The sequence below is a fragment of the Hyperoodon ampullatus genome (assembly GCF_949752795.1).
Source record: "Hyperoodon ampullatus genome assembly, chromosome: 20".
Taxonomy (NCBI): domain Eukaryota; kingdom Metazoa; phylum Chordata; class Mammalia; order Artiodactyla; family Ziphiidae; genus Hyperoodon; species Hyperoodon ampullatus.
In genome coordinates, this window is record NC_136933.1 from 6,079,983 (window position 1) to 6,103,454 (window position 23,472).

The window sequence follows — 23,472 nt, forward strand, 5'->3', positions numbered from 1 at the left end:
AACGTTCATGTACAATTGTTGTGTAGGTGTGCAGTTTTATTTCTTTGGGATACATACCCGGGAATATCATTGCCAGATCATATGGTGAGTGTATATTCATTTTTGACAGAAATTACCAATCTTTTCTCCACAGTGGCTGTACCATTTTAACTTTCTGCTGGCTGTGAATGAGAGAGAAAAGAGTATCTGCATTCTTGCCATTTTGTTTGCTATTTAAATTTTACAATTTTATTTTAGCCATTGTGATAGATGTGTACTTTATCTCATGTAATTTTGACTGGCATTTCTCTGATGACTAGTGATGTTGATTATAGTTTTGTGAGCTTGTTTGTCACTTTTTGTGAAATATCTGTTAATGTCTTTTGCCCATTTTCTCGTTGGACTTTTCTCGTTGGTTGGTTTTTCACTACTGACCTTTGAGGAGTTTATATATTCTAATTATAGGTCCTTTACCAGCTATGCGGTTTGCAGATGTTTGCTCCCAGTCTGTAATTTGTCCTTTCATCCTCATCATAAGGTCTCTGATCGAGCAGAATTTCTCCATTTTGATGAGAGTTAATTTATGAACTTTTCCTTTATGAATGGTAATTTGGCTCTCAAACCTAAGAAATCTATGTTGCCCTAGAGTTCCTGAAGATTCTGTGTGTTTTTCTTTTCTAAAAGTGTTATAGTTTTATTTACATTTAATGGAGTGTTCACCTGAGGTGATTTTGTATGAAGTGTGAGATTTGGATCAAGGTTCACTCACTTGACCAGGGGTGTGGAATTGTTCCAACACTATTTCTAGAAAGGGTTGTTCTTCTGCATTGAGTTGCTTTTGCACCTTTGTCAAAAAGTCGGGGGCGGGGTCATGTTGATGCGGATATATTCCTGGGTTCTTTATTCTGTGCAGTTCTTCCATGTGACTCTCCTTCTGCCAGTATCCTGCTGTCTTCTTCAGTTTGCCTGCATAGTCAGCATTTATGTTGACTAGAGTGATTCCTCATGCTTTATTCTTGTTCAAGATTTTTACACTATTCTAGGTTTTTGTATGTTGATTTTGTACTCTGTAGCATTACTTAATTTACTAATTTTTCCTTTTTAACCTGTGTTGTAATTGCTTACAATTAATTACAATTAATTGGGATGAATCCCACTTGGTTTTGGTTTACAATTTTTAAATTGATTGTTGGCTTCTATTTGCCAATATGTTATTGAGAATTTTTGCATATATGCTCATGAGAGATATTGGTTTGTAGTTCTTTTCTTTCAATGTCATCGGATGTTTTGTTGTTAGAATAATACTGGCCCCACAGAATGAGTTAGAAGTGTTTCCTCTGTTTCCATATTTTGAAAGAGTGTGTAGAGGATTGGTACACTTTGTTCCTTAAGTGTTTGGCAGAATTCAAAAATGAACCCAATCAGGGCCTGCTGCTTTCTGATTTGGAAGGTTATCAGTTTTATTCAACTTCTTTAATAGACACAGACATATTGAGATTGCCTGTTTCCTCGTCTGTGAGATTTGGCAGATGGTGTGTTCCAAGCAGTTGGACCATTTCATCTAGGATTTCAGATTTGTGGGCACAGAGTTGTTCATCACATTCCTTTATTGTCCTTTTAATGGGCATGCGATGTATAGATAGTGGGAAGCAGCCGCATAGCACAGGGAGATCAGCTCGGTGCTTTGTGACCGCCTGGAGGGGTGGGATGGGGAAGGTGGGAGGGAGGGAGACGCAGGAGGGAAGGGATGTGGGAACAGATGTATATGTATGACTGATTCACTTTGTTATAAAGCAGAAACTAAATAAATAAATAAATAAATAACACACTTCTTTTCCACTGGTGTTGGTAATTAGTATCCTCTCTCTTCACTTAACACGCTGAGCGAGAGGTTTATCAATTTTATTGATCTTATCAAAGAACCGACTTGGTTTTCATTGATTTTCTCTATCGATTTCCTGAGTTTTCAGTGTCATTGATTTCTACTTCAATTCTTATAATTCCTCTTCTGCTGCTTGCCTTGGATTTAATTTGCTCTTCTCTTTTTAGTTTCCCAAGGGGGAAACTTAAATTACTGATTTTAGATCTTTGTTCTTTTGTCATGTATGTGTTCAGTTCTATAAATTTCCCTCTAAGCACGACTTTTATTGTATCCTACAACATTTTGCAAATTTTTGTTTTCTTTTGCATGGAGTTAAAAATATTGTAAAATTTATTTTTAGATTTCTTTTCTGACCCATGTGTTCCTCAGAAGCATGTTTTTTAACCTTCATGTATTTTGGGATCTTCCAGCTGTCCTCCTGTTATTGATTTCTAGCTTAATTCTGTCATGGTCTGAGAACAGACATTGTATGATTTATTCTTTTAAGTTTGTTAAGGTTTGTTTTATGGCTCACAATGTCAATCCTGTTGAGTGTTGCATATAAACTTGAGAAAATGTGTATTCTGCTGTTGTTGGATGATGTAGTCTATAGACATCAATTACATCCAGTTAATTGATGTTGCTGAGCTTAACTGTGCCCACTGTCAAATAACACTATGCCATGTTTCGGGTAGTGTGAGTCCCTTATAATAAACTGTCATCCCAGTTCTTCCCTCCCATTCCTTGTATCATTGCTGTCCTTCATTTCACTTGTACATAAGCAGATATATAATATTTATACAGACTATGTGTTATATATTTAATATACACAATAGGTACATAAGCATATGCAAATACATTGTTGCTATGATTTGAAGAAACTGTTCTATCAGTCAAGACTGTGAAAAATAAACATTGTTATTATCACTATTCCTTCTTCATTGGTCTGCCTCCTGCATGTAGATCCGAGTTTCTGACCTGTATCATTTTCCTTCTCTGGATAGAAATGTTTCATTTCTTACAAACAAATCTACTGGCAACAGATTTCCTCAGTTGTTGTTTGTCTCACAAAGTCTTTATATCTTTTTCACTTTTGTTTCTAATCGTTGCCTGATTCATCTTTAGTTCTTCTAGGTCCTTGTTAACTGTTTCTTGCATTTTGTCTATTCTATTTCCAAGATTTTGGATCATCTTTACTATCATTATTCTGAATTCTTTTTCAGGTAGACTGCCTATTTCCTCTTCATTTGTTAGGTCTGGTGGGTTTTTATCTTGCTCCTTCTCCTGCTGTGTGTTTTTCTATCTTCTCATTTTGCTTATTTTACTGTGTTTGGGGTCTCCTTTTTGCAGGCTGCAGGTTCGTAGTTCCTGTTGTTTTTGGTGTCTGTCCCCAGTGGCTAAGGTTGGTTCAGTGGGTTGTGTAGGCTTCCTGGTGGAGGGGACTAGTGCCTGTGTTCTGGTGGATAAGGCTGGATCTTGTCTTTCTGGTGGGCAGGTCCACGTCTGGTGGTGTGTTTTGGGGTGCCTGTGGCCTTATTATGTTTTTAGGCAGCCTCTCTGCTAATGGGTGGGGTTGTGTTCCTGCCTTGCTAGTTGCTTGGCATAGGGTGACCAGCACTGTAGCTTGCTGGTCGTTGACTGAAGCTGGGTGCTGGTGTTGAGATGGAGATCTCTGGAAGATTTTCGCCGTTTGATATTATGTGGAGCTGGGAGGTCTCTTGTGGACCAGTGTCCTGAAGTTGGCTCTCCCACCTCAGAGGCACAGCACTGACTCCTGGCTGCAGCACCAAGAACCTTTCATCCACATGGCTCCTCAATTTGGGATGATTCGTTGTCTATTCAGGTATTCCACAGATGCAGGGCACATCACGTTGATTGTGGAGCTTTAATCCGCTGCTCCTGAGGCTGCTGGGAGAGATTTCCCTTTCTCTTCTTTGTTCGCACAGCTCCAGGGCTTCAGCTTTGGATTTGGCCCCGCCTCAGCGTGTAGGTCGCCAGAGCGCGTCTGCTCTTCGCTCAGACAGGACGGGGTTAAAGGAGCAGCCGCTTACGGGGCTCTGGCTCACTCAGGCCGGGGGGAGGGAGGGGCACGGAGGCGGGGCAAGCCTGCGGCGGCAGAGGGCGGCGTGACGTTGCACCAGCCCGAGGCGCGCCGTGCGCTCTCCCGGGAAGCCGTCCCTGGGTCGCGGGACCCCGGCAGTGGCGGGCTGCACAGGCTCCCCGGAAGGGCGGTGTGGACAGTGACCTGCGCTCACACACAGGCCTCTTGGCGGCGGCAGCAGCAGCCCCAGCGTCCCACGCCCGTCTCTGGGGTCTGCGCTGTTAGCCGCGGCTCGCGCCCGTCTCTGGAACTCCTTTAAGCAGCGCTCTGAATCCCCTCTCCTCGCGCACCAGGAAACAAAGAGGCAAGAAAAAGTCTCTTGCCTCTTCGGCAGCTCCAGACGTTTTCCCGGACTCCCTCTCGGCTAGCTGTGGTGCAGTAACCCCTTCAGGCTGTGTTCACGCCGCCAGTCCTCTCCCTGCGCTCCGACCGAAGCCCGAGCCTCAGCTCCCAGCCCCGCCCGCCCCGGCGGCCGAGCAGACAAGCCTCTCGTGCTGGTGAGTGCCGGTCGGCACCGGTCCTCTGTGCGGGAATCTCTCCGCTTTGCCCTCCGCACCCCTGTGGCTGCGCTCTCCTCCGCGGCTCCGAAGCTCCCCCCCTCCGCCACCCGCAGTCTCCACCTGCGAAGGGGCTTCCTAGTGTGTGGAAACCTTTCCTCCTTCACGGCTCCCTCCCACTGGTGCAGGTCCCGTCCCTATCCTTTTGTCTCTGTTTATTCTTTTTTCTCTTGCCCTACCCAGGTACGTGGGGAGTTTCTTGCCTTTTGGGGGGGGCTGAGGTCTTCTGTCAGCGTTCAGTAGGTGTTCTGTAGGAGTTGTTCCACGTGTAGCTGTATTTCTGGTGTATCTGTGGGGAGGAAGGTGATCTCCGCGTCTTCCTCTTCCGCCATCTTCCCCGGAACTAGCTTCACTTTTGAACGATAATTTTGTAGGACAAAGAATTGCAGGTTGGTGATATTTTTTTCTCAACATTTTAAATATTTCATTACACTCCCTTCCCGTTTGGGTGGTTTCTGAGGAGAAATCTGATGTATGTCTTATCTTTGTTTTTGTATAGGCAATTTTTCCCCTCTGTGGCTTCTTTCAGGATTCTTTCCTTTATCTTGGGTTTCTGTACTTCTTAAATGATATGCCAAGGTATAGTATTTTAACTTGGAGTTTTTCCTTTGTTTGTTTATCTTACATGCGTGCTGTTTCATGTTCTCTGAGCTTTCTGCATCTGTGGTTTAGTGTGTGATATTCATTTGGGAGAAATTCACAGTTATTGTTGTCCCAAATATTTCTTATATTCCTTTCTCTCTTTCTGCTTCTTTTGGAGTTCCCGTTACCTTTATGTCATGCCTTTGTGGTCCCCCCATATTCCTTGTATATTCTCATCTTTTGTGGTGGTGGTGTTCTGTCTTGGTTTCTTTGCTTCCAGGTTTTGAAATGTCTATTGATATATCCCCACGTTGGGAGATTTTTTTCTCAGCCATGTCATCTACTGGTGAGCCCATCAAGGTCATTCTTCATTTCCATAACAATTTTTTTCTTAAATCTCTAGCAATTTTTTTTTTTTCTGCCGTAGGATTTCTAGCTCTCTGACTGCATTGTTCATCTCTTCTTGCACGATGTCTGCTTTATCCATTGATCCCTTAGCATTGTAATCACACAGTTGTTCTAAATTCCCGGGCGCATCATACCGGCACCGCTGCCACGTCTGGTTCTAAGGCTTACCCTCTTTCTTGAAATCACGGTTTTTTGTTTTAACGTTTTGGTATTCTTGTAATGTTTTTCTTGATAGCTGAACATAATGCACCATGGAAAAGGAACTGCCGTAAATATGCCTTTAGTAGTGTGGTGGTGAGTGAGGTGTGGGGTGAGAGAAAGTGTTTTATAGTCCTATGATTAAGTCTCAGTTTTTTAGTGAGCCTATGCATCAGGGCTATGAACAACACAAGTGTTTCTTGGTGGTTTGTTTTTGTTTTTGTTTTCCGCAAGAGCGACAGAATGGCTAGAGTGGGCTGGATTTGAGTATTTCCTTTCCTGAGGTCAGTTAGGCTCTGATAGTACCCCAGCCAGTTCCTCTCTATCTAGGTAGTTTCCCCTGAAGGCAGGCCCTGTAAAGAAGAACAGAGTGCACTGATGTATTTCAAATTGAGTCCTTTCCCCCTCCCACTGCTGGAGGCATGAGGACTTTTTCTCTGTTATTAGCTGTGACATCTTGGTGGAACTCTTGAAGGTAAATCTCACAGTATTTTGGCGGTCCATTCATGGGGTCTCTGGAGTTTTTATTTCTCAGAATTGTCCGCACCGATCTTGCAGCCTTTCATCAATCACAGTCAGGTTTTCCTGCCCTGGCGCTGGTTCCAGCAGCACTTTGCACTACTGATTCTCTGCTCCAGTGAGCTGTGCCTCCCCATGTGCCCTCTCTGATCCTGGGGGCCGCGCTTTGCACTGTGTCCTCCCTTCTTTTACACATCCGGGAAGAACTGTTGAGTTTTAAGTCTGTTCTGCTGTCTCTTGTTGTCAGGATGGAATGGCAACGTCCAACCTTCTGACATGGAGAACCAGAAACCAGAAGTCTCTTTTTCATTTCTGTAGTTTTGCAGTGTATAAGATATTTAGTCGACTTTATTTTTCCTCTCTCAACACTTCGAATATATCATCTCAATCTCTTCTGGCTTGCAAGGCTTCTGCTAAAAAATCCACTGAAAGTCTTAAGGGTGTTTCATTACACATAAGTCACTTTTCTTCTGTTGCTCTCAAAATTCCCTCTCTACTTTTGACTTTTGACATTTCGATTGGAATATATCTCAGTGTGGATGTCTTTAGGGTCATTTTATTTGGTGATTTTTGATCTTCTTGGCATGGATATCAATTTCCTTCTGTAAGTTTGGAAAGTTTTCAGCCAATATGTATTGAAAGTGCTTCCTGTTTTTTTAACTGAAATACAGTCGACATATAACAGTGTATAGGTTTAAGGTGTACAATGTGTTGATTTGCTCCATTTACATATTACAATATGATTACTGTCATCGCGTTAGCTAACATCTCTACTGCTTCACATAATCATTCTTTCTTGCTCCCTCTTTTCCTCTGGGACTCCCATACTTTGTGTATTGTTCCTTCTGTTTGTGTTCCATAGGTCCCGTAAGATTTTATCACTTTTTCACTGTCTTCTTTTTTCTCCTTTGAACCATCTTTGAGTTAGTTGAGTTAAGTCTTTCTCCTGCTTGATCTAATCTGCTGTTGAACCCTTCTGGTGAATTTTTTCAGTTCAGTTATTATTTGACAGTTCCACGATTTCTGTTTGGTACTTTTAATACTTTGTATCTCTTTTTTGAATTTCTCACTTGGTTCATGCATTGTTCTCCCAACTTCATTGAGCATCTTTATGGGAGTTATTTTAAATTTTTCATTAAGCAGATTATTTAATGTCATTTCACTAGTGTCAGTTTCGGTCTATGTCTTGTTCCTTTGCTCAAAATATCTTTTCCTTATTCCTCATTTCACTCGACACTCTGTTTTGGTGTCTGCTCATTAGACAAAGCAGTCACATCACCCAGTCTTCATGACTGGCCATGTGCAGAAGGAAACGCCCACAGATCAGCCTGGCCAGTGATTTGCAGTGACTTGGGGGTCCTCTACCAGCAGTTTCTCTCTCCAGGTAGAAGCAAGCCGCTGTGGTTTTTTCTGCTCTGTTTCTGCTGGGCAGGAGGGACGATCATTGTTGTCTGTCATCCCAAGCTGCCGCCTCTGTTCTCCCTCCGACAGCTAGACTGTGGGTGAGCCATCAGTGCTCCAGGATTGGTGAGACAAGTGCTGGCTCTTGGGGCAGTACCGGTGATGTGGGAGCACTGCCTTCAGTCGATCCACCATTACCTCCCCAGGGGAAGCAGAGAGGTGGGATTTTTCATCCCCTCACTCTGTGCTGAGTGTGGGCAAGCTGGGGAGGGAATCAAGCCACCACTTCCACTGTGGTTTGGGTGGCTAGACTGCCCTGAACCAATCAGAGCCCTGGGTCTGGTGACACTGTTCCTTGGGTGTTTGTTCCCCTCGGAAACACTGGGGCACTGGGTGCTTGAACAACACCCTCTCCTCCCCTGGGTGAATCTGGGAGCTATAGGGTCTCTTTGTGATCTTATGGCAGTACTCTGGGGTAGAGCCTCTGGTGAAAGGGCACCCCAAATCTCCCTCCTGGCTTTGGTGCATCTGATTTTGCATCCTCTAAAGGTGTGCATGAGCCTGTCAATTAATTCCTGATTTCTCACAAAGGAAATTGGTCCATGAATTGCTACTCACTTGGTGTATTTGTTGGGAGATGGAAGGTCCAGGGTTTTCTAAACCAACTTCTTTCTGACCAGCATTCAGCCTTTATTTCTTTGAATTTTTTTCTGCTCTACATTCTTTCTGTTCTCCTTATTGGATTCTGACATGTATTTTAAAACTTTGGGGAATGTTCCACATGTCCTTGAGGCTCTATTCATTTTCTTAACTCATTTTTCTGGGTTTTATATATTGAGTGAATTCTATTGATCTTTCTCAAGTTCATTGATTCTATCCCTTGTCATCTCCACTCTACTTTTGAGCCTATCCAGTATGCATTGTTTTGTTTGTTTATTATATTTTTCACTTCTAATGTTTTTATTTGTTCTTTTGAAGAGTTTCTATTTCTTTTCTGATATTTTCTGTTCTTTCAGTTGTTTCAGGGTAATTTTTGATTGTGCATTGAACCACTATTATCACAGCTGCTTTAAAATCCATCCGATAGTTCCAGATACATGTGACTCATCTCAATATTGGCATCACTGGGTTGTCTTCTCCCATTATGTTGTAATATTCTTGGTTCTTGGTATAGTGTGTAGTTTTCTGTTGTATCTTTGACATTGAAATCTTCTATTGTTGAAGTCTGTCAGCCAGTTTAAGTTCAGATTTAGTGTGGTCTGTTGTTCCAGTGACCATTTAGCTTTCTTGGGGCTTTCAATATTATTCTGTTTTGTTTCATTCTTCTGGCTCTGCTGGAGCTCACTGGCTTTCTGCCGGTGCAACCCATAGCAGGAAAAGGTTCTTTCCTGGGCCACCTTATATTGCTAGGTGATGCTGGGTGATGAAGGACCCATGGAAGAGAGAGTATTTCCTCTGGCAGTTTCCCAGCCACTGGGTATTGGTATGCTTCTCACTCTGCCTCTGCTAGTGCCCCTGAGTGGGGAAATTTTTTATCTCAGTCACTTTTTGCTGCTTAGCGTTGGGGGTTTTGAGAATTATCTCGTGAAGATCATTTTCTCTTATCAGGTACAAGGCCAGGAGCTGCAGGAACTGAGATGCTCTCTTCTGCTGGTTAAAGGGTTGGGACCTGGTTTGCATTCTACATCTTCGTGAAGGCTTGTGGTATAGTTTTCTGGCACCAGTAAAGGCAGAAATGGCTACTGCTGCTGCCTGGTGTGGAGCAGGGTATGCTCTGCCACTGTCCATGGGTGGGAGATAGGAGGGAATCCTAGTATTGAGACGAGTGAATGGTTACTGATGGAGATGTAAGTCTGGGCGCTAATGACGTATAAACACTTTCATACAAGAGAATGTGATGATACTAATGTTTTCATAGCCCAGGATTAACGGAGGAACAGGACTGATTCTAGATATCAACAGATTCTTAGGGAAGAGAAGGGAATATGCACTGAAAGAAAACATCTGGGGAGAAGCTGGGAAGACTAATGTTGTGAAAGTCCATTGAGAGGAGAGTTTGAACTAAGGATGATCAACATGGTGAGATATTAGAGAGAAAATAGTGAGGAAATGTCAGTTAAGATATTTGGGCTAACTTAGAAAAAACAAATGAAATGTTCACAGTGGAAGTCAAAGTAATGCTGTTAATTACATTGAGGTAGCATTCATAGACTATATATTCAAGAAATGGGGCTGAGAAAGACAAGATGCAGATCAGAAAGTTGTTTATCAAAAATTTAGAATTATAGCAAAAATCATATGGGGGAGGATAGGAGTTGTGATTAGTTATAGGCAGAAGAGGGTCAAGTGGAAAAGATTGTCGGTAGATAAGAAGGAAGTGGAATATCTGGTGAATAATACTATGGAATGCCTAATTGTGAATGCTTGACGATGTCCAGGAAGTAAGGATAAGACCAAACATTTTGTGTTCTAATCATTACAAATGTATCTTTATATTACTCCTGTTTAGGGCCATTGCTTTTATCAAGGATATGCCACAGAGATTGCAAACTCGGTTATGACGCTTAGCACCTGCTCCGGACTCAGGTAATGGCATATTCCAGAGATGTACATGACTGAAATCTTGTGTACCCTTTTACTTTTAGAATCTTCTTGAAGGGTAGATGGAAGACACAGAAAATAGACACTTTCATTATGTGTCTTCTCATCTGCTATCTTGGCCTGCTTGTCTTATCATTTTCCCTATTCGCTTTGTCTCTCTCCCAAGCTTGCAGTTATAAAATTTATTCAGAAAAAGCTGCCACTAGTATAAGAAATATCCACATTACTGAGCCACACTAGAATTGCAATGACTCCTAAATGATGTAATAGATAGAAGAAGGTAGAAAATTGGGTTTAAATGTTAATCCAAGGAAGATGGGATGATTCTTAGATATTAGACGACAAAGGTCACTATCAAATTTCTATATAATGTTTTCACTTAATATTGATTTATGTTTATCATTGAGAAATCTATGTTTTTAATTTCTTTTTATGTATTTAAATATTCAGGGGATTATTGCAGTTGGAGAATGTCAGTTATGGAATTCAACCATTGGAATCTTCAGCTACATATGAGCATATGCTTTATCAGATAAAGGATAATGAAATTGATTTTCCCCCCATAACAGAAAATAATTCTACAACCCAATTGGCAGATGAGTCCTACAAAATTCTTGTGAAATCAGAAGTAAGTAACCCCTTTTATGGGATCTTCATTTGTGCAACTTTTGATAAACATATTCACGTTGAAATTTGTTACATTTGGAAAACAAATTTAAACTGATGTTGATGATAAATAAACCTTCTCTCGTAACGTATTAAAATATTTTCTGTTTAGTCATATAGTATTTAAAAATGTAATAGATATAAACTTATAATCCAAAAATCAATATTCTCACGTATACCTAATTGCAAGTATTCTTATGCATATATGCACAGTTGCACTGTTACTGAATATGCAACCTAATAATATAATGATACTCAAATTTGCTGATTCTGACTCTGTCAGCAGTTTTGCCAGTGCATTTTTTTCTTTGTAAAAAAGTGTTATTTTGATAGAAAAGGTAAAAGTAGAAAAGAGGCAAGAAATCATCTGAAATGTCATTGTCTAGATATAGTGCTGTTAGAACTTTGGAGTATTTGTTCTAATTCTTTTACTGTATCTAGTTATAAAGGTTGATTTATAAAAGAAGATTTATTTAACAAAAAATTATCTAATCATATATGCTTCTTTGAAATTTCCCCTTAAAATTGCTATTAAGAGGATAATGCACATTTTCTCTTATCATTAAATTATGTTACATTTATTATTATTTTAAATTAACATTAGTTAATGTTGATTTAAAATTAAATGTATGCATAAGGAAAATAAGAAATGACCATAATACTGTTTTCTAGAGGAAATGTTGTGTGGAATTCAGGGCAATTATTTTGATTTGTACTCTTTCATGCTTTTTCATATACATACATATATATAAACTTAAAATATCTACTTTACAAAATTATGGCACATTCTGCATATTTGTATTTTTACTTTAATCCAGAAATGAACAGCAGTAATGTATCAAATTTTTGAGCATTCACACTTTTTTTTTATAAATACCTGTATCTAAGAATAGGCATATTTCCAAAGTTTTTTAGGTATATATACATACTAAATTCCTCCTTAAGAGTGATTGCACAGCTTTACATTTTGCCATCAGTGGTTAAGGAAATGAATCTCTGTCCACATATTCTCATGAAAATTAGATATCCTGTTTAGAGAAGCAGAACAAAATTGTAACGGATGAAACTTGAATTTAATTTTTGATCATCTCCATCTCATTGTTGCTTTAATATGCTTTTATTTATTTTGCCAAAGATGTTGGTACAAATATGGATTAGTAAAATTGCCCTTTCAGAAAGTCATAAAAATGATAAAATATAATCATATATAGAAATGAAAATTTCATTTTTAATGGAACTGAGATGTGACCCCTAACCCTATGCCATCTGCATATTGCAGTACAACACTGGACACAGTTGCAGACCATTTTCATAACTGAAATAGAGCACTGTCACATGAAGTAAATTGGATAACTTTAAAGGATTCCATGAATACTCTTCTGTGGCAGTGGGCAAACCTGAAGGGATTGACATGCTTTGGGAAAGACAAAGAGCACTGCACTGGAAGCCATCCCCTTCCAGTGAATCAGCAATAAGAGAGGGATGGGAAGAGACAGAGATAGCATACAGTTCCACCTGCCTTAGCTTGAAGTTCAAGTGGGTCAGGCTGTAGCCACAAGAATTTGGCCGAGTAACATCATCCTTCTGCGTTTAAATGTTCTCATCTGTAAAAATCCAATAATAAAAATAATCCCTAACTCACACAAATATTTTAAAGATTCCATAAATTTATAATTGAAAATGACTTAGCATAGTATGGGAAAAATAAGTGATCAATAAATATCGCTACTACTACTATTAACATTTGCTCTCTCTAGTTTCTAATGTAGTAAAGCAAGGTAACTGGAACTAATTATGGAAAGTTTGGATACAAAACAAAATGCAATAATGAAATAAAAAGAGACTAAAAGTTCAGAACCTAGAGGAAGCCAGGGATATCACTGCAGGAATGAATGGAAAGAATGGGTACTGACATGTTTGTGAATTAAATGATTGCTTTTCACCCTGAATTTGATAGGCTTAAATTTGTAGGTTTAGAGAAGCATGTTTTTACAAGCACAAATAGCCAAAGTGAGTATCTTCAATCTAACAGATATTTTAAAGAGAGAGAGAAAAATAAAATAAAATCTTCTATTTTAGGCATGTTTTGACATTTATGAGAGGAAACACAACTAAACTCATAATCAAGGTGAATGCCTTCATGATAACCAGTGAAAAGTAGAACAAACAAAATACATAAAGGGCTTACCTGTTAAAAACATATTGGACACATGCATTTACCCTGCCCCTTCCTTAAACCCCACTAAAGCGAAAAGGAGTTTTTAACATGGCATTAACATACACACACAAACAGAACAGAAGAATAGTAATAACATTGGAAGTTGAATAGCAGATAGACAGCTGATTTAGCCACTAAAAAGCTGAATCCTTAACTGGCAATTGGGATAGGCTACAGGAAACTTGATACACACTACAGAACTACTCAAATGTTTTTGGAACTGTAAGTCCGAATACCTTAGGAAATGATATTAAGGGTGGGCCTAGGAAGAGAAGTGGTTGAAAATAAGTTGTATAAATATGTATAAAATCTCATTTCCTCTCCTAATCGATTGTTTCTGTTGTAAATTAAACTTGACACACTAGATATTGGGAAACAGGTTTACACAATCCAAGATGTTCATTAGAATCCAGGAGGGAATGAAACCATGCAAAAGAATCAAAACTAACCATGTTGACAGCAGGGTTTTCCCAGCAAACAACCCAGACAATTTACTCTCTATGAAGACAGCAGGCCATAAGCTCCGTATGTGGTCATAGATGTTGGAATAAGCTGTCAGATGCTCAATGCCTAATACGTAGGGACACTAGACATATGATGAAACAATTGAATATGGTAGATAGAGACATGGAAAAATTCAAAGTGCTAAAGCCTGAGGTACCAAGGAATAGAGAGAGTGAAGAAAACAAAATGACAATATCCTCAGAGAGGTAGGAGAAAATATTTCACCACAAAATAAGAACAGAGTGCTATTTAAAAAATAACTCTCAGCAGATAACAGTTCTTGGAAGGTAAAAGCATGCTGAACCTATGTAAAAACTCAAAAGAAAGTTCACAAGATAAAATTCCAGAAATCACACAAAAACTAAAATATAAACAAAAATGACAGGGAAATTTGAGAGATAAGAAATTCAATTAAAAGAACAATATGGGTGATGCAATCTGAGTTCTGGTACAAATAAACATAGAAAATTGAGTTGAATAAATCACAAAACAATCCAAGAAAAATTCTCAGTATGATTTAAGTGGAGGTTCTGGACCAATATTTTAAAAAATCTGGTTTCTTATATATAAAGAAGATGCAGAATGGCATGGTCTTACCTAGCAGCAATATTGGAGATTGAAAGGCAATACAACAGTTACTTAAAAGGAGGAAAAGTGATTTCCAGCCTATAAGTCTATACCCAGTCAGAACTATAAAATTGAGATTTTTTTTGGCTGAAGCCATTTCTTTCCTCCCTATTGTGAATGTCCTTCCTAATGTCTGAAACAAACCACACTTTTAAAAAAAGAGACTCTAATCTCATCCCGAATGAAAATAATAGCCAGCCACAATCACAACCAAATTCATAAGGGGTAGTTGCTAAATACAGTGAACTTTCAATCAGATCAAAAGATGGAACAACTATGTAAGCTTCCTCAAACTGTATTCTTCTTGAGAACCACTATTAGGTCAAATACCACTAGATTTTGAAGCAACCAATTCCCAACTGTCAGTGGTTTAACATCACATATGTGCTTTGCTCAGGCAAAGACCAAGGTGGATGAAACTGCTGGTTATTTCCCTTTCTAGCTTCAACACGGGGCCCCAAACTGTCCCCCACTAGTTTTTGAATCTAGACAGGAGTTAAGGGAAAAGAGTGTCTATATCATCCCCTCCTTGATGCTGCTGGCCCTGGACAGCTATCTCTCACAGACTTCTCTCTTGGAGAAGGAGCAAACATCATTCTTGGATAATTGGCCATTTCTTATAAAGCAAGTATAGCAACTGCTGGGCCATTACTGGTCCATGGCCTTTTAGGAATGGGGCCGCACAGCAGGAGGTGAGCAGTGAGTAAGTGAAGCTCCATCTGTATTTACAGCCGCTCCCCATCGCTCACATTTCCACCTGAGCTCCTCCTCCTGTCATATCAGTGGTGACATCAGATTCTCATAGGAGTGCGAACCCTACTGTGAACTGCACATGCGAGGGAGGGATCTAGGTTGTATTCTCCTTATGAGAATCTAATGCCTGATGATCTGAGGTGGAGCTGAGGTGGTGATGCTAGCGCTGGGGAGTGGCTGCAAATACAGATTATCATTAGCAGAGAGGTTTGACGGCACAGAGACCATCATAAATCAATTGCTTGTAGACTCATATCAAAACCCTATCAGTGGGCTTCCCTGGTGGCGCGGTGGTTGAGAGTCCGCCTGCTGATGCAGGGGACACGGGTTCGTGCCCTGGTCCGGAAAGATCCCACATGCTGCAGAGTGGCTGGGCCCGTGAGCCATGGCTGCTGAGCTTGCGCGTCCGGAGCCTGTGCTCTGCAATGGGAGAGGCCACAACAGTGAGAGACCTGCATACTGCAAAAAAAAAAAAAAAAAAAAAAATCCCTATCAGTGAGTGGCAAGTGAAAACAAGCTCAGGGCTCCCACTGACTCTGCATTCTAGTGAGTTGTATGATTATTTCATTATATATTACAAAGGAATAATAACAGAAATAAAGTACACAATAAATGCAATGTGCTTGAATCATCTGAAACCATCCCCACACCCCAGTCCATGGAAAGCTTGTCTTCCATGAAACCAGTCCCTGGTGCCAAAAAGGTTGGGGACTGCTGAATTATAGTATGTCACCTATCCCCACCATTTGTTCAACAAAAGTTTGACACAAAAGAAATGAATGTATTCTAAAAGAAGAAGACTCCAAAAGGAATAAACATGGGGCATAAGAATGAATATAAATATAACATATAAGACATATACAGGATCCAAAGTGAGTTAAAAAGCCATATTGATGTTGTTTTATATTCATGGTCTGCCTCACAGGTGCCACCTATTGTTCTAAGAGCTTTACAGTATACCCTGTCTTTCCAGTTCTTTCTACAGTTCTGAGAATGAGGACCATTGTCCCTCTCTTCAGATAGGAAGCAGAGACCTAGAGAGTTTAAATCATTATCCTAGGAAATCCTCCAGTAAGTTACAGCTTTAAAATTCTAACCTAAATAATACAACCCCAGAGATAACGTTCTTTAGCACTCACATGTCTACCCTACACAGTCTGTTTAAAGATCCTGGAAGTGCTCAAGAAATAAACATAAGAGAAAAAAAAGTCATTTTTAAAATGAAAGACATTGACAATAGAACGAGTGAATAACAGAATAGACACTGTGCTAAAACCCCAAGGTGATGTTATAGTCAGGGTTAAAGAAATAGAGAAAGCAATGACATAAAAATGATGGCAGAGAAAACCAAAACTGTGTAATGGTTAATTTTATGTATCAACTTCCCTGGGCCACGGTGCCCAGATGGTTAGTCAGATTTTCTGGGTGTTTCTGTGAGGGTGTTTTTGATAAGATTAATAACTGTATCAGTGGGGTTTGTGTAAAGCAGATGGTCCTCCATAATGTGGGTAGACCTCATCCAATAGGTTGAAGTCCTGAATATAAGAAAAGGATGTAACTTCCCCTGAGTAAGACAGGACACTCTAGCCGACAGCTCTCCAACTGGAACTGGAGCATCAACTCTCTCCACGTCTCCATCCCACTAACCAGCCAGCCTCCATAACCATATGAGCCAATTCCTTGTAATACATCTAATTATAATAAGTATATGAAATGTGTAAATATACACACTTATATTATTGGTTCTGTTTCTCTGGGGAACCTTGACTAATAGAGTGTGAAAGATTGCTAATGGAAACTCAGGATAATTAATAATTGCCATTCATGAATAAAATCACAACCAAAGTATTCCAACTTATGAAGGAAGAAAACTCTGTTGAAATAAAGAAGTCCTGAACTTGAAATTTTTCAAATTACAAAAAATCCACATGAAAACTGGTGACACCAAGATACAGTGTATTTTGGACTTTATCAATAAATAATGAATAATGCTATAGGCATCTTGGCCTCAAAGAAAGTCACCCACAAAGGTAGAAAAACTCAGACTGGAATTAGCCTTTGCCAAAATGTAGTGCTTATAAGATAGTCAAGAACGTCTAACTAGGGAGTAGAGAAAATGGCTTCTCCAGGGGGGTACACAATATCCCAGCAATTTGTTATCCAGTCAAGTTGCCATTATACTCCAAAAACATGTGTGCTTTTTCAAAGACTTTGAGACAATATTACCTAAGTCAGTAAAGAAAACAGGAATTGAATGAATTTAACATATTTCGGTAGAAAACCACAGAATTATGGCAATAGTTTCAGCAATACCATTTGGCAACATTCAGTACACATTCATGGTAAATAGTAGGAATAGAAAACTTCCTTGATCTCATAAAGAGCATCTATTAACATCCACAGCTAACGTAAAGAATGTAAATGACTGAATGCTTTGCTCCTGTTATGGACTGCAGGCTTGTGTTCCCCCAAAATTCATGTTTTGAAACCTTAACTTTCAATAGGATGGTATTAGGAGTTGAAGCCTTTGGAAAGTAATTAGGGTTAGATTATGTATGAGGGTGGGGCCCTCATGGTGGGATTAATGCTCTTATACAAAAAGGAAGAGGCACGGGATCCCTCTCTCTGCTCTCCATCACATGAGCATACAGGAGATCTGCAAAGTAGGAAGAGTGGTGTCACCAGCCATCATATCTCCTGGTGTCTTGATCTTGAAGTTTCCAGCCTCTAGAAATGTCAGAAATACATGTTTGTGGTTTAAGCCACCTAGTCTATGGTATAGTTATAGCCCCAAACTGAAGAAAACCACCCCTGAGATTAGGGATAATGCAAGGTTGTTTGCCTTCACTACTTCCAGTCAACATTTTACTAGAGTTCTTAGGTAGTGCAATAGGAAAAAGAATAATAATAAAGGGTATAAATTTTTTTTTTTTTTTTTTTTTTTTGCGGTACGCGGGCCTCTCACTGTTGTGGCCTCTCCCGTTGCGGAGCACAGGCTCCGGATGCGCAGGCTCAGCGGCCATGGCTCACGGGCCCAGCTCTGCAGCATATGGGATCCTCCCGGACCGGGGCACGAACCCGTATCCCCTGCATCGGCAGGCGGACTCTCAACCACTGCGCCACCAGGGAGGCCCGGTATAAATTTTTGAAAGGAAAAATAACCCTATTTCTTTAGTGACCTAACTCTCTACATAGAAAGTCCTAAAGAATCTCCATTAAGGCAATCCGGACTTATTAAGAGAGTCTAGCAAAGTCACAGAGAAAAAGAAAGATAAGATATTCATTTTCCCCAAATTGATCTGTAGATTCAGTGTAATCCCAATCCCAAAATTCCAGAAGACATTTTGTAGAAATTGATTCTCAAATTCATAAGGAGATGCAAATACCTAGAAGAGTCAAAGAGTTTTGAAAATTGAAAAAAAGAACAAGGTGAAAGACTTACATTGCTTTTTCTTAAGCAGCCAGATAGTAAATATTTCAGGCTTGTGGGGCATATGTTCTGTTGCAGCTACTTCACTCACCCTTTGCAGCGTGAAATCAGCATAGACAAGCTATAAACAAATGGGGGTGGCTGTGTTCCAATAAAATATTTTTTTACAAACAGGTGGTTATACCAATGGGCCATTGTTTGCTGACCCCTGCTGTGGAGAAACATATCGTGTTTTTGGTATAAGGGTAGGCGTATAGGACAATGGAGCACAATAGATGAGAAGTAGACCCACGTGCTCGTGCCCAAATTGTTATCCACAAAGGTGCTAAGGCCTTTGAAAAGTAAAGAAAGATCTCCTCATCAAATGATGCAAGAAGATTGGATTTCCACGTGGAATAAAATGGGAATTGGCCCTTACTCCAAAAACATGAATTAGAGCATAGTCAAGGCTAAACATAAAATTTCTAGTAGGGGACTTGGAGAAACCACATTAATGAGCCACAAGCCTGTGAAGAGATGTTCAACATCATTAATCACCCAAGAACTGCGAATTAAAACCTCAGTGAGATCTCGGTACAGACTGACAAGAATGCATGCAATGCAAAAGATTGACAATACCAAATACAGGCAAGAATGTGGAGCAATTGACATTCTTATTAGTTCTTGGAGAAAAAGCAGAATGATCAAACTACTTTAGAAAGTAATCTGGAACTTGTGTACTACTTTAGACATATACAAGTATCATGCGGATCAGGTTTTCCAATTCTAAGTAACCAAGAAAGAATGAAAGACTATAATTGCCCAAAGACCTGTACATGGATATTCATAGCCACTATATTTACAGTAGCTAAGATGATTAAATAATCCAAAGGATCATCAACAGTTAAATGTATAAACAAACTGTTTTGTGTTTCTAAAATGGCACTTCGTAGCAATAAAAACAAATGGATCACTAATAATCACAGCAACACAGATGTGTGCTGAGTGAAATAAGCCAGATATAGAAGAAGACATGCAGTATGATTCCATTTGTGTGAAATTCTAGGGTAAGTTATTGTAACCTATGGTGAGAGAAAGCAGATCACTGGTTGCCTTGAGACTTGTAGGCTATTAACTTGGAAGAGGGTGATGGAAACATTATTTATTTTAGTGATGAAAATGGTTGCATGGGTGTACATATTGCTACCAGTTCATGTAACGGTATTCTTAAAATAGATGCATTTTATTGAGGGTAGGCCACAATAAAGTTAATATAAATAATTACAAGTACAAAAATGATGATAAAATAGAGGTAACGTTAGGGGGAAAGCTGATGGGAATTTGTTTAGCTTGAAGGTTGGGGTGAGGGACCAAGAGGAAGGTTTTCAGAGGAAGGAACAAGGATTCTCCCTCATTTCAGTAACTTTTTTGAGGATTCTAATTCTCAAGAATATAAGGTGAAAGCTTCTGATTTGTTCCTAAAATTTTCATACAGAATCTCACCAGCTTATTTACTCAGTAGACATCAATCCTGTTATTTCTCTAATATTTATAGCTTTATGTATTTGTATATGTATCTACCACCTAAGTATCTATCTACCTATATCTCTCTGTCTTTCTGTGTATCTATCTATAAATCTGTATGTGTGTGTGTGTGTGTCTGTATGTATATAATTATATAATGTACATGATAATTACGAACAATGTAAAAATTTTTTAATGTTTTATTCATGTTTTCTGTTTTGCAGAAAAATTCTGGTGTGCTGTTGAAAAGAGTTCTGAAAATACAAGTCATTATGGATAAAGCCTTGGTATGCATTATTGATATATTTCATTGTATCTTTTTTGTATTTAAATTGAAAGGGGATTGTAAAAGAATCTTCTTTTTTTTTTTTTTTTGCGGTACGCGGGCCTCTCACTGTTGTGGCCTCTCCCGTTGTGGAGCACAGGCTCCGGATGCGCAGGCTCAGTGGCCATGGCTCATGGGCCCAGCCACTCTGTGGCATGTGGGATCTTCCTGGACCGGGGCATGAACCCGTGTCCCCTGCATCAGCAGGCAGACTCTCAACCACTGTGCCGCCAGGGAAGCCCCCCCACTTGCATCAGTGAACAGATCATCCAGACAGAAAATCCGTAAGGAATCAAAGGCCTTAAGTGACACATTTGACCAAATGGATATATTGGTCATTCCATCCAAAAGCTGCAGGATGCACATTCTTTTCAACTGCACATGGTACATTGTACAGGATAGATCACATACTAGACTATAAAACAAGCCTCGGTAAATCTGAGAAAATTGAATTCATATCTTTTCTGACCACAATGCTATAAGACTAGTAATGAACTACAAGAAAACTACTGCAAAAACCCCCAGACACATGGAGGCTACACAATATGCTACTAAACAACCAATGGGTCACTGTAAAACCAAAGAGGAAATAAAAACTTCCTGGAGACAAATGAAAAACAAAACACAGTGATCCAAAAATCTGAGAGACAGCAAAAGCAATTCTAAGAGGGAGGTTTATAGAGACACTAGCTTGTCTCAGGAAACAAGAAAAATCTCAAACAACCTAACCTTACAGCCAAGGGAATTAGTGAAAGAAGAAGAAATAAAACTCAAAATTAGTAGAAGGAAAGAAAGCATAAAGAGAACAGAAGAGAAATAAATGAAATAGGTATAAAAGAACAATAGAAAAGACCAATGAAACTAAGAGCTGAATCTTTGAAAAGATAAACAAAATTGATAAAACTTTAGGCAGACTCATCAAGGAAAAGGAGAGAGGGCCCACATCAGTACAATCAGAAATGAAAGAGGAGAAGTTACAACTGACACCACAGAAATACAAAAGATCATAAGAGACTACAGTGAAGAACTGTATGCCAATAAAATGTACAACCTAGAAGGCATGGACAAATTCTTAAAAACGTTCAATCTCCCAAGACTGAACCAGGAAGAAATAGAAAATAGGAACAGAACAATTACCAGTAATGAAATTGAATCAGTAATTTTAAAACTCCCAGCAAACAAAGTCCAGGACCAGATGGCTTCACAGGTGAATTCTGCCAAACAGTTAAGAGAAGAGTTAGCATCTATCCTGCTCAAATGATTCCACAAAATTGGAGAGGAAGGAACCCTTCTGAACTTACTCTGTGAGAACAGCATCACCCTGGTATGAAAACCAGACACAGATATCACAAAAAAGGAAAATTACAGGCCAATACCACTGATGGACATAGATGCAAAAGTCCTCAACAAAATATTAGCAAACCAATTCCAACAAGGCATTAAAAGGATCATACACCATGATTAATTGGAATTTATCCCAGGGATGCAAGGATTTTTCCATATCCACAAAGAAATCAGTGTGTTACACCTACAGATAGCCAACAGCCACATAAAAAACCAGATGTTCATCTCAATAGATGCAGAAAAAGCTTTTGACAAAATACAACCTCCATTTATGAGAAAAACTCCAGGAAGGGGGCATAGAGGGAACATACCTCAACATAATAGAGCTCATATAGCACAAACCCACAGCTAACATCATACTTAATGGTGAAAAGCTGAAAGCACTTCCTCTAAGATCAGGAACAAGACAAGCATGTCCTTGCTCACAACTTTTATTCCACATAGTATTAGAAGTCCTTGCCGCAGCAATCAGGCAAGAAAAAGAAATCAAATGAATCCAACTTGGACAGGAAGAAGTAAAATAGTCACTGTTTGCAGATGACATGATACTATGCATAGAAAATCCTAAAGACACTGCCAAAAACTAGGAGAACTCATCAATGTATTTCATAAAGTTTCTGGATACAAAATTAATATACAGAAATCAGTTGCATTTCTATAGACTAACAGTGAACTATCAGAAGGAAAAATTAAGAAAACTATCTCATTTTACCACTACATCAAAAAGAATACTCCCTAGGAATAAATCTAACTGAGGAGGTGAAAGACCTGTACACAAACAGATGGAAACACCCTGTTTCCATAGGTTGGAGGAATTACTATTGTTAAAATGACCGTTCTACCCAAGGCAATCTACAGATTCAATGTAATCCCTATCAAAATACCAAAGGCATTTTTCACAAAACTAGAACAAATAATTCTAAAGTTTGTATGGAAACACAAAAGACTGCGAATAGCCAAAGCAGTGCTGAGGAAGAAGAACAGAGAAAGGCATCACGCTCCCTGACTGTAGACTATACCACAAATCTGCAGTAATCAAAATAGTATGATACAGGAACAAGAACAGACACATAGATCACTGGAAGAGAATAAAGAGCCCAGAAATAAACTCATGCACTTATGGTCAATTAATCTACAACAAAGAGGCAAGAATATACAATGGAGGAAAAAAGTCTTTTCAATAAGTGGCGCTGGGAAAACAGGACAGCTACACGTAAAAGACTGAAATTAGAACATTTTCTCACACCATATAGAAAAATAAACTCAAAATGGATTAAAGACTTCATGTAAGGCAGGAGAGCATAATACTCCTAGAAGAAAATATAGGCAGAACACTCTTTGTTGTAAATCATAGCAATGTTTTTTTGTTTTGTTTTGTTTTGGTTTTTTTCATCTGTCTCCTCGGGCAAAGAAAACAAAAGAAAAAAATAAACAAATGGTCCCTAATTAAACTTAAAAGCTTTTGCCCACCAAAGGAAACCATAAACAAATGTAAAGTGAACCTACTGAATGGGAGAAAATAGTTGCAAATTATATGACTGATAAAGGGTTAACATCCAAAATATATAAATAGCTCATACAACTCAATATCAAAAAACAACCCAATTAAAACATGGGCAAGGGCCTCCCTGGTGGCGCAGTGGTTGAGAGTCCGCCTGCCGATGCAGGGGACGCGGGTTCGTGCCCCAGTCTGGGAGGATCCCATATGCCGCGGAGCGGCTGGGCCCGTGAGCCATGGCCACTGAGCCTGCGCATCCGGAGCCTGTGCTCCGCAACGGGAGAGGCCACAACAGTGAGAGGCCCGCGTACCGCAAAAAAAAAAAAAAAAAAAAAAAAAAAAATGGGCAAAAGAACTGAATAGACATTTTTTCCCAAGAAGACCTGCAGATGGCCAG

General features: G+C 39.5%; 1 protein-coding gene across 1 annotated transcript in view; it reads left to right on the plus strand.

The window, feature by feature from the left end:
* Positions 1-23,472, plus strand: part of LOC307068792 (A disintegrin and metallopeptidase domain 3-like) — a gene marked incomplete at both ends in the record, with an annotated part of 94,556 nt that overhangs the window by 12,761 nt on the left and 58,323 nt on the right. Inside the window, 3 exons of the mRNA XM_079726821.1 lie at positions 10,116-10,192; positions 10,658-10,835; positions 20,133-20,195. Of these exons, the coding sequence (XP_079582947.1) occupies positions 10,116-10,192; positions 10,658-10,835; positions 20,133-20,195 (318 nt within the window). The remainder of the gene's footprint in view (positions 1-10,115; positions 10,193-10,657; positions 10,836-20,132; positions 20,196-23,472) is intronic.